At 36.5% G+C, this 12666-nt stretch overlaps 1 protein-coding gene across 2 annotated transcripts; it reads left to right on the forward strand.

Moving 5' to 3' along the window:
• The first annotated feature begins 4919 nt into the window (after positions 1-4919).
• LOC122974264 (ladderlectin-like) lies at positions 4920-12459 on the forward strand. 2 transcript variants are annotated; one of them, XM_044342286.1, is made up of 6 exons: positions 4920-4998; positions 5100-5150; positions 5516-5625; positions 6363-6497; positions 6595-6694; positions 7710-8079. In XM_044342286.1, exons 1-6 carry the CDS (start codon positions 4938-4940, stop codon positions 7775-7777), a joined length of 525 nt encoding a protein of 174 aa, XP_044198221.1. In that variant the 5' UTR covers positions 4920-4937; the 3' UTR covers positions 7778-8079. The 2 variants fall into 2 exon arrangements, 1 of the variants encoding a protein (XP_044198221.1); XR_006400275.1 differs by lacking the exons at positions 5100-5150; positions 5516-5625; positions 6363-6497; positions 6595-6694; positions 7710-8079 and adding exons at positions 11948-11998; positions 12350-12459 and having other exon boundaries at positions 4940-4998.
• The last annotated feature ends 207 nt before the right edge of the window (positions 12460-12666 follow it).

The raw sequence follows: 12666 nt of genomic DNA on the forward strand, positions 1-12666 counted from the left end.
CCAAACCGCTCAAGTTTGGCCTCTGTTTGTTCGGAGGCCAAAATTGAGGCAAAGTCTTATATTGACAGGCTAATTGTGGACTTCCTGTTGGATTTAGGTCGGGGGTGTCAGTATATGATTTGTAGGTCTTGATGAGACAAATAATTGAGTTTTGGTTTGATCTCTCTACGACATTCATACGGGCCGTGGCGGCCATATTAGTGACCTAGGTGGTGCTAGAGAGCACATTTTGGCACTTTGGGGGTCAAATTTTTTACCAGACCTGATGTGCATGGCAAATTTGGTGAGTTTTTGAGCATGTTTAGGGGATGAAATTTAAGGTTTAAGTGGAAGAAAAAAGAAACAAACACATGAAATACAAGTGGGCCTTCGCCCTTTGGGCTCGGGCCCAATAAAGGCAACTAAAGTAAAATCATGTCAGATAGTCTTTCAAAAGTCCAACTCAGAATAAGTCCACACAGTCCAGTCCAAACAAACAAGGGGAAAAGTTTGAGGGTCTCTGGAGGACTGGTGGAGAATGGCAGCTAAACATAGACCCTAGAATCATGTCAGGTGTAGTGTTCATTACAACAGAAGTTCTTTTTTCTTTTTCCAGAGAAAGTCCAGTAATTCAGTCCTCTAAAGGCGCCAAAATCTGTGAAAAATCTATGATGTACCCTGGGACAACATCCCATTTAAAACATAATGCATAAATAATTAGCCATACATATACAGTGTCATCTCTGTGGTCAGTTCATATGTAGCTTACTTGCTGTATTGAGAAAATATTGGCTTTTAATGGCCTTTTATGTCACAGGAGTTCAATCAAAAGTTTCAGTTTTTGGTTTTTGTAGCTCTGACTGGCTCCCAGTGGTGGAAGAAGTATTCAGATCCTTGTTAATGTTACTTAAGCAAAAGTACAGAAGTATTATCAGCAATCTGTATGTAAAGTATTAAAAGTAAAAGTTCTCATTATGCAGACTGGCTTCTTTTAGAGTGTTATATATCATACGTAGTATATTATATTGTTTGTTTTTATCATTAACACATACATGTAATAGCATTTTAATGGTGTAGTTCATCACTGTGGAGCCGATTTTAGACACATTGGGTAGATTAATGATAATAGTACTGCATCATATTATATGTTTTTTATCATAATAATAAAGAAACTTTTAATATAGCACCTTTCACACACTAACGCAGTTCAAAGTGCATAACAATTTTATATAAAAAAGAAAAGAGCAGACAATTTAAACAACAGTTAGAATATTAAAATATGTTATTTGGTGTAGAATCTTAATCTGAAAAATACTTCCCTCTGAAATATAGTGGAGCATCAGATGCAAATACTCAAGTAAAATAGATGTGCCTCAAAATTGTACTTAAGTACAGTACAGGAATAAATGTACTTAGTTACTTTCCACCACTGGTGATTCCTGTGTTTCCACTGTTCAACTGCTGGAATGCACTGCTCGGTGGCAAAATGGGAAGAAGCACTGGTCCAGGTGAGTTGATATACAGCTCCACTGATGATCAGACGCAGTTCAGGTGCGGGCAATCAAAGCAGGCAGAGAGGGGCGTGGCAGACCTGAAACACAAAGACAGCTCTCTTCCAAAAAAAAGAGGAGGCTGGGAGAAAAGTCAGTGAACGTAACCATGTTGTTTGCAAAACTATGTAGTGTTTTTATAAAAGCATTAGAAGAATGGAGTGAACTGTAATTTGATCAGGGCGTTGATGAAAATGATGAATGGTCATGCTCGGAAATTACCCGATAAGATCCTCAAATATTATCTGTTCTAACTTGTACCAGAGCTGCTGTAAATCAGGGAACGATCCAGAACCTTTAAATAATCAAGCCAACAGGAGGAACACACTTTTGTTTTTTGCTCACAATTTTCATGAGTTGAAATAAAAGATCCGTGTTAGTGAGCACTTCTCTGCCAAGATAATCCATCCACCTGACAGGTATGGCGTATCAAGATGCTGATTAAACAGCATGATTATTGCACAAGTGTGTGTTGAGCTGGTCACAATAAAAGGCCACTCTAAAATGCGCAGTTTTATCACACAACACAATGCCACAGATGTTGCAAGTTTTGAGGGAGCATGCACTTGGCATGCTGACTGCAGGAATGTCCACCAGAGCTGTTGAGATCGTCTGAGACCAGCCACCTGGACAGCTGATGCAACAGTTGGTTTGCATGACCAGAGAATTTCTACACAAACTGTCAGAAACCATCTCAGGAAAGCTCATCTGCATGCTGGTCATCCTCACCAGTTTGTCGTCATAACCGACTTGAGTGGGCAAATGCTCACCTTTGATGGCACTTCTGGCACTTTGGAGAATTGTTCTTTTCATGGATGAATCCTGGTTTTCACTGTACAGGGCAGATGGCAGACAGTGTGTATGGTGTTGTGTGGTGAGTGGTTTACTGATGTCAGCGTTGTGAACAGAGTGCCCCATGGAGGCGGTAGGGTTATGGTATGGGCAGACATAAGCTACAGACAACAAAGACAGATGCATATTATTGATGGCAATTTGAATGAACAGAGATACTGTGACAAGATCCTGAGGCTCATTGTCATGCCATTCACCCACAGCTATCGCCTCATGTTGCAGCATGATAATGCACGGCGCCGTGTTGCAAGGATCTGTACACAATTCCTGGAGGCTAAAAACATGCCAGTTCTTGCATGGCCTGCATATTCGCCAGACATGTCATCCATGTTTGGGATGCTCTGGATCAGCGTGTACAACAGTGTGTTCTGCCAATATCCAGCAACTTTGCACAGCCATTGAAGAAGAGTGGACCAACATTCCAAAGGCCACAATCAACAACCTGATCAACTCTGTGCGCAGGAGATGTGTCGCATTGCATGAGGCAAATGGAGGTCACACCAGATACTGACATGTTTTCTGCCCTCCCACCCAAAAAAATGCCTATCTGTATCCCTAGTCATGTGAAATACATAGCTCAGTGCCTAATGGGTGTATTTTTTTCAAGATAAAACTGCACATTTTATTGTGACCAGTCCAATGCACACTTGTGCAATAATCATGCTGGTGCAGGTGTGTTAGTGCACAAGGTATTCCTGAAGAGGATGCTTAATAAAATCCATCCCCAAATAAATAAAGGTACAAATCATATTTACCATGGATGGTGTCTTTATATTTATCTAAGGCCTACTCCCTTGTTTGGAAATTCTTACTAAAACTGGCACAGATCCAAAACAATCAAATAAGAATTATACCATCATAATACATCATGTACTGGCAGGGTCATGTCCAAGGAACAATACTAAGTAAATACATTTCAATTGTAAAAAAAGGAACTTAATTCATATGTGATATTTATATAAATTGATATGTATAGTTTATATGTATATTAATTAAGTTAATATTAATTGATTTATACTAATTTCCTGGACATTTTCTAAGTAATTTCCTGGTATGTAATGGGTAATTTTAGGGCAATTTACAGAAAGGTGGTACAATTTGTTACAAATTAAAAGAAAAAAAACTGAAAAAAGTCTTATGTTGGTAGTGCCCATGCTTATATTTGGATTCATTGTTGTTGATTTGCAAAAATTCTTAATAAATTAGACTGTTGACAATTCTTTAACAGACAGAAAATACTCAGTTTTCAGTGTCATTTGGTGCATCAAACAAGATTTTAGCATATTAGATTATATCTTAGTAAACCCTTTTGAACAGTTACACAGAGGTTACTTTTAGGAAATTGTTGAAGAAATTTCCTGTAAATTAGAAGCACAGTAAAGTAAAGTGTGACCAAAATTGTTCATAGATGCTGATTCATTATAGTTTTATTAAGAAACAACTTAATGTACTGATATATTGTTTGACACACAAAACTACACACTGAAAAGTAAGTTTTTACAGTCTGTCAAGAAATTGTTAAGAATAAAAATTTTTTGCAAATTAAAAACAACATATAGATCCGCATATAAACCAAACTTTTCTTTTTCTATTTTACTTATAATTTGTATCAAATTGCAACAAAGTGTTACATACAAGTTACATACCTGCAAATTACCCAGGAAACTTGTATATATATAAAATTATGGGACCTGTGAAATAGAGTGTAACCATTAAACTTTCAATTTAACCAGTGGTGTATGGTGGTGTCCACCCAGGTACAGGTTCTGCACTTAAGGTACAAATTTGAGGTACTTATACCTGACTTGAAAAATTGTGAACATATCCTTTAAACTGTGAGTCAGATCTGCTCTTTGTTGGAGGTGGTTAAGGTGACAGCTGTGGCCCAGGAGAGACATGCTCTCCATTGTAGTAGAAATTTATGGAGAGGCCTTTAATTCAAAACTCTACCCAAACTGTACACCACCTATCCAGTTACCAGACACCACCTATCCAGTGGCAGCACAGGATGACTGGATAGGTGGTGTGCAGTTTCACATGGGCTATGTTGGTGTTGGTCAGGACAGGGGCAAATACTTTTTCACAGCACTGTACATTTTTATAATTAAACATGGTCAAAGTTCATCAGAACTGTTTATAGCTTGCAGGTGACAGATTGTCTCCCATTGTCAAGAATGATCAGTAAACATGAGTGATGCTATTTGAACATCATAAAATCTAGTAACCATTTAGATGTCTTTTATATATTAGACATCTGTTCAATAATACACTATCAAGTGGGATGGAGCAAGTTGATGTATTTAAACAAATTGTGTGACGCTCAGACAGATAATTCTCTGTATATAAGAGCTGGTCCTTCTCTTGTTCAGCATCTACATTCAGACGGAGGAAAATTATCCAAAAGCAGGTTTGCTTTGCTTCTCTCTCCTCACGCTCTTTTCTTCTATTTGGTTCTCTCTCATCATTCACTAAAGTTTATCTGCTTTAAATATCACTAACATGTCTGTCTCTATACTTACTGAAGGAAAGCGTCATAAGGTCTACATCATCTCCACCATGAAGTTGCTGACCGTGTCTGTACTCGTTTGTTCCATGATGGCTCTGGCTGGAGCTGCTGGTGAGTATCTGACTGAATTTGTGTGTTTTTGTCTTTAGACCTCAATAAATAATAATGAAAATAATAATAATAACCTCTAACTGACATGTTTAACTGTCCAGCTCTTCAAGAAGCAGAGAAAGAGCACGAGGCAGTGGCAAAAATTCAAGAAGGTGAATACATTTATTTATTCAGATCAATATTAGCTTAATATTAACCATTACGGGTCAAATTTGACCCATGTTTACATTTGAGCAGTAAAAACACCATAAAAACCTTTCTTGAAGTCAGAAATCTTTATGACTTCTCCTAACATCACCCTGAATATACAATTTTTGTTTTATTTTTGTGCAGTTGATACACATTTTTGTACATATAGGATATTTTGGGTAAAATTTGATTTGTTTTTATTCAAAAATTCAAAAGTCACCATTCAAACCTGTTGTAGGGCAGCTACTGTCAGAATGTAAGGGTTAAACTGCATCACACTGTCTAGAAGTTCAAACTTACCCACTTTTTCTCCACCATTTGTGTTCAGAGGAGCATCATGTTGACAACCGGTCAACATATTGTCCCGATGGCTGGACTAAGTACAACATCCGCTGTTTCCTCTTCGTTCCCGAAGCCTTGAGCTGGGCTCAAGCTGAGGTAATCAGGATGATTTGCATTCACTGAAGAACACTTTTATCAAGTTGCAAAGTGTGAAGAGCTATTTTGGGCACACCCACTTCATTTTCTTTAGGTGACTAACAGTTGGAACATTTCTACAGATTGGATTGATATGAAATTCCAGTTGAATCCTCAGTAGAAAAGATGAACAACTGCATTAAATAATATCTGGTAATTTGATAGAAAAAGAAAATCATAGGTACAAAACTGGGTAGAAGCTAATTACAACTCCCAAGGTGCGTTCAATCACAGAGCCTAAAATTCAGTCACGTGCGCCTCTAACGGCGGGAAGAAGCTAAACATTACAGTGTTGGAAAAAACAATTTTACAATCTGCAGTGTAAATCGGCTCCTTTTTTTTATGGGTCACTTTTGAGTGAAATCAGCAACTATGGCTTCAAGTTTTGTTTATAACTTCAACAACAAAACATTTTAAATTTATTAACGCTCTGATTCTTGTCTCTGACTGGCTTCTTCTACATAGCAACAGCAGCTGAGGCTCATTGGTATTGTCATATCTTTAGCTGACAAAACATGATTTCTCAGTAACAGAGTTGAAATAATTGAAGCTGGTGGTCACAACATAAACCTATAGTATTGTTATAGTAGAGTCCTGTGTTTCTGTGTTCAGTGATATTGAGGATATTGTTTAAAGAAAGATTAGCAGCACCTTCCTATTCACATCTCTACTCTGTTGTCTGTTTATCTCCACTATAGAAAAACTGCCTGTCCATGGGTGCACACCTTGCATCGGTTCATGGAACGGAGGAGTACAACCAGATTAAAAGTATGATTGAAGAAAAAACTCATGAGTATCCTGAGACATGGATTGGAGGCTCTGACAGCCAAGAGGTTTGTCACGTATAATTACAAAAGATGTCTAGAGTGGTGTTTACATTTAGATTATCTTTATTTATATGCATCAGTTGTCTTCTATTCTATCTTCTAGGATGGTGTTTGGCTCTGGAGTGATGGCACACCTTTCATTTTCTCATACTGGTGCAGCGGAGAACCTACTACGCAGCAATGTTTACAGATGAACTACGGAGGTAAACCATGAAATACATTACTTTGCATGAGAGATTATGTACAAGTGCTGTAGATATTAAAGGATGCATGACAAAAACAAGGTAACTTAGTGCTCTGAAATATTGAAAATCCGCTTTCACACATCTCACTGATGACGTTGCAGAATCCCAGGTGTTTATAGGTGACCAATAAAAATGGGCGTTTTTGGGGTGCAGAAAGCTCCGTCCCAACGAAATTCTGAAACAACCAATCAGATAGCAGCCTCAGGTCACCTGCTTGCCAAAAGTTGAAGGATTTACATACACACTCATTTGGCTGGAGCCCCTCACACAGGAAGTATACAGGATGTATTCAAACAGAAATCAACCAAAAACAATTTGAAACAAATGTTTCATAATTCTACGAGACACAGAGTAAGAATAAACATTTTTATTTCATAGTTATTTTGTAATATATATTTAAGTCATGTTTAACATGAGTCTTTCTTCTCTGGATAATTGGAACAGGGTGATGCTCTGCATTAATGAGCCGCCACTGATTACTAAAGTGTTTACATTAAAACATTAAAACTCAAGGTGCAACCTGTAAATCACTAGTTTGAAACTAGTAGTTTCTAAGAATATAGAAAGGACTTTAAGATTGTCTTGTTTAAACCAGAGAGCAGGCAGGCACATTAGCAATTAAATGTTCAATTAGAAAGCATTTGGAAAGTCTGGCATTTTTAGCGCCTGACTTAAAACTGGATAAAAAGTCAATATATCACAGCTTCTGGTAGACAACCACAACACTGATACATGCACAAAGGGGAAATTATACCATTGACAGGCAACCGAATGAAACAGACCATTACCCTGATTAAAATTATGGATTTCTCTGGGTTTGAACATTGTGTGAAACATTTGGGATGACATAAGTACACAATTCAACAAGATACATAACATAGGTCTAGACGTTAATCTAATCTACATCTGCATCAAAACATTATATCATATGATTAACAAGAATGCTGACATCCTGTGTTTTTAATAATTGCAGGTGACAAATGCTGGGATGATACATATTGTGCTACTACCCTGCCATCTGTCTGTGCCAAGAAAATCTGATGATTCCTGAGCAGACAGAAGAGGCATGAAACACCTGTGAGAAGCACAAACATTAGTGGATATGTGTTTGTGTTTATGTTCACAAGTTAATCTGTCATTTTATCATCAGTCTCATATATAACCTGATAGCTTTATAACTCATTTTTTCATTTATTTCTATCTTGCTATCACTGTAAAGCTACTTAAGGAAGGAAGCAACAAGTGACACAAACGGGAGCTGGATTGTCTTTTAGGTCTTGTGCCAAACTGAATATGTTATGAAAAGAATGCTTTTTCTTACTCTGGAGATTGAACTGTTCTGTCTCATATTGTGCAAAAATCAAAGACTCAAGCATGAAACAAACTGGTTTGTAATTCTATTTAAAATCTGACAATTATTATCACAGGTATCACACTCAGATCAACATCTACACTGTAAAATATCATTCAGGGATTTAGTGGAATTAACTAATTTTGTCCTTAACTTTACTTAAATATGTATGTTTTATAATTTCAAGTTAATTAAACCTAAAATACATTTTTTTGTAATTCAGTACTGGAAAATAGTACATGAACTGATTAACTAGGAACTGGCCTGCTGCTACTGTGTCCAGAAAGAACTCAGCCAGAGATGTTGAAGTTAAATCCAGGATGTTTATTTAGAACCAGCTGAACTGGCAGATGATGTGTGGTTATTCTGCAATATACATATTAAAATTTAAAGCACATGAGAGGTATAGTATATTAAACTATGTTAAATATAGTTAAAAAATAATGATAAGCAAACTACCAATAGCTCAAAAAAATCTGTAAGAAATATATAAAATATATGATATTTATGACTCCCAACACCAATGGAGGTAAAAGGAATTAAGTTGAAAATGTTCTTCAGTGACACGTGTGAGTGATTAAAGATAATTTGTGGCATTCACCGATTAAGGAAAAGAAAAAGAAAATATTCTTGCATCTAAAGTCTGTTACTCCACCGACCTCACTGCGAGCAATTTTCATTAGAACTACTTTCTATTAAAGAAAATGGTCCCTAAAGTGACAGCATGTCACCTTTTGGTTTATCAAGAGTTACAAGTGCAAAGACAGTGCTGTTTAAGTTCTTTAAAGGACAGGTTCACAATTTTTTAAGCGTGTCTTAAAACAACAGTCAGGAGCTCAAATGAACATTGAAAGATGTTTTTCTTGCTGTAATTATTCCTCCTGTTCATACTGACCATTAGAAGATCCTTTCATAATGCACTTACAATGGAAGTGATGGAGGACAAAATCCACAGTCCTCCTTCTGTACAAAAATGTATTTAAAAGTTGATCTGAAGCTAATATGAAGCTTCAGCGTCCAAATGAGTCAAATCAAGTAGATATTTTTCAACATTACAGTGTTTTTGTTACTATACTTCCACCACAGCTCAACAGGGAAACATATCGGCATATAACCTCATATTAGCTTCAGATAAACATTTAAAAACATTTTAGCTCAAATTAATGGTTGTGGGTTTTGCTCCCATCACTACATTGTAAATGCATTATGAAGGAATCTTGTAATGGTCAGTATGAACAGGAGGAGTGATTACAGCAAGAAAAACATATTTCAATGTTCATTTGGGCACTCATTTTTGAGTTGCACAAACTTAACTCCATTAACTTCCGATGCCATCTAAAACCTTCAAGAAATGAATCCCAAACTACCTCCATGCATAGATGCAGCTAGAGGACTGTGAGAAGTTATAGCTGTGTGTCATTTTGGTGGACTAACTCTTCAACCTCCTCTGTGGAGCCAATTAGAGGCCAACAGCTTCCAAGTTTCTTTATATTTATCTAATGCCAACTCACTTCTCTAGAGATTCTTATTAAAAGTGGGGCAGATCCAAAACCATCCAACAAGAAAGCCACTTGTCAAAACAGAAAGTCAGCACTGAGTCACACCATCAGGATGTAACATGTCTGTCTCTATACTTATTGAAGGAAAGCATCATATAAGGTCTGCATCATCTCCACCATGAAGTTGCTGACCGTTTCTGTACTCGTTTGTTCCATGATGGTTCTGGCTGGAGCTGCTGGTGAGTATCTGACTGACTTTGTGTGTTTTTGACTGACATCAATAAATAATAATAAAAATAATAATAATAACCTCTAACTGACATGTTTAACTGTCCAGCTCTTCAAGAAGCAGAGAAAGAGCACGAGGCAGTGGCAAAAATTCAAGAAGGTGAATATATTTATTTATTCAGATTAATATTGATACACATTTTGTACATAGGGGATGTTCTGGGTTAAATTTAATCTGTGTTTATTCAGAAATCACCATTCAAAAATGTTGTAGGGTAGCTACTGTCAGAATGTAAGGGTTAAAGTGCATCACACTCTGTCTGGAAGTTACCCACTTTTCTCCACCATTTTAGTTCAGAGGAGCATCATGTTGACAAGAGGTCAACATATTTTCCCTATGGCTGGACTAAGTACCACGGCTGCTGTTTCCTCTACGTTCCTTGAGCTTTGAGCTGGGCTCAAGTTAGGTAATTGGGATGATCTGCATTCACTGAAGAACACTTCAACATTTTCTTTGTTTATTCTGTTTGTTTTGACTTGCACACTTGGTAACTTCCTCATCTAACTTTAGTGTCATCTCATTAATCACATTGTTATTTTTTCTGGGCAGCTTTATCAAGTTGCAAAGTGTGAAGAGCTATTTTTGGCGCATCTGGTCCATTTTCCCCATAGACAACATTAAGTCACTAAGAGTTGGAACATTTCCACAGATTGGATTGATATGAAACTCTTCCAGTTGAATCATTAGTAGAAAAGATAATATATCTAAAATAATCTTAAATAATATCTGGTACTTTGAAGAAAAAAAAATCAAAGGTACAAAACTGCAAAACTTCAAGGTCGAAAATAATTATGACTCCCGAGTGCATCCAATCCACTATAATGCCTAACAGTAAATCTTAATTAAAGAAGTAGCTTAAAATAACTTAATCTTGGAAAAAAGTTGGAGTCACTCATTTTCGTGAATTTAACATAACTCAATGAATTGTTGAAGGAACTCAGTTGTTTTGAGTGCAATTAAATTTTTGGAGCATTTTGGGTATTGGTAATATAATTCCATTTTGTTAAATCGACTCATTTTCTTAAAGTTGTCTTTACATCATTACAAAAATGCATGCCCTGCCAATGGGCAGCTATAATGCTGAGTATGGTTTTGGATGTTTTGATTTTTGTTTTTTTTTTCAGTTTATAAATCATCATATTGTACCAAAGTAAACCAAAGAATGGATTCAAATGATTCTTTATCATTATTGTAATCATCTCCCAAAGATTTGATGTTAGTTGCATTAAAAAAGTATTACAATCAATCAATTTTGATAATTCATTAATAATGTAAGTACATTTTCAAGTAAATGGCCATTATTTTATGTTTCTAGCTTCTCAAATTTTATAATTTTTTGCTTTTCCTTGTCTAATAAGAAAATTGAATATTTTGGGTTTTGGACTGTTGTTAGTACAAACAAGGCATCTGATGATATCACCAAACAATTAAAATAAAAATCAGCAGATTTATTGAAAATAGTCATTAATTGCCCACCTAAACTTTGTTCGCTCTCCATTTGTATTTGGGCAACCCAGTTAGTTACATCCTGTCCAGAATGCAAACAGTGAACCTGCGGTTCACTTTGTCATCTTTACGCCATGGTACTGAAAAACAGGGAGGCATGACCATTTCGGACCAGTTTGCACTGGATGAAAAGACTAATATTTACTTTAAACAAACTATGTGATGGATGGACAGATAATTCTCTGTATATAAGAGCCGGTCCTTCTCTTTTTCAGCATCTACACTCAGACGGAGGAAAATTACCCAAAAGCAGGTTTGCTTTGCTTCTCTCTCTTCACGCTCTTTTCTTCTATTTGGTTCTCTCTCATCATTCACTACAGTTTATCTGCTTTAAATATCACTAACATGTCTGTCTCTATACTTATTGAAGGAAAGCATCATATAAGGTCTGCATCATCTCCACCATGAAGTTGCTGACCGTGTCTGTACTTGTTTGTTCCATGATGGCTCTGGCTGGAACTGCTGGTGAGTATCTGACTGAATTTGTGTGTTTTTGTCTTTAGACCTCAATAAATAATAATAATAATATTAATAATAACCTCTAACCGATGTCTTTAACTGTCCAGCTCTTCAAGAAGCAGAGAAAGACAACGAGACAGAGGCAATAATTCAAGAAGGTGAATACATTTATTTATTCAGATTAATATTAGCTGAATAAACACTTACAGATCAAATTTGTTTACATTTGAGAGCATTAAAAACACCACAAACATCTTTCTTTTAGCCAGAAATGTTTTTCTTAACATGACCCTGAATATACAAAATTGGAAATATTTTTTATGCAGCTGATACATATTTCTGTACATAGATGATTTTCTGGGTTAAATTTGATCCGTGTTTATTCAAAAATTCTAAAATCACTATTCAAACATGTTGTAGGATAGCTACTGTCAGAATGTAAGGGTTTAAGTGCATCACACTGTCTGGAAAGTCAATGTGACCCACTTTTCTCCACCATTTGTGTTCAGAGGAGCATCGTGTTGACAAGAGGTCAACATCTTGTCCCTCCTACTGGACTGAGTACAACGGCCGCTGTTTCCTCTACGTTCCTTGAACCTTGACCTGGGCTCAAGCTGAGGTAATCGAGACGATTTGTATTCAACGAAGAACACTTCAACATTTTCTTTGACTTGCACACTTGGTAACTTCCTCATCTAACTTTAGTGTTCTCTTATTACTCATGTTATTATTTTTTCTGGGCAGCTTTATCGAGTTGCAATTTATTTTGGGCGCACCCACTTCATTCTCCCCATAGACAATGTTAGGTGACTAACAGTTGGAACAT

This window comes from Thunnus albacares, chromosome 22 (genome assembly GCF_914725855.1).
Source record: "Thunnus albacares chromosome 22, fThuAlb1.1, whole genome shotgun sequence".
Lineage (NCBI taxonomy): Eukaryota > Metazoa > Chordata > Actinopteri > Scombriformes > Scombridae > Thunnus > Thunnus albacares.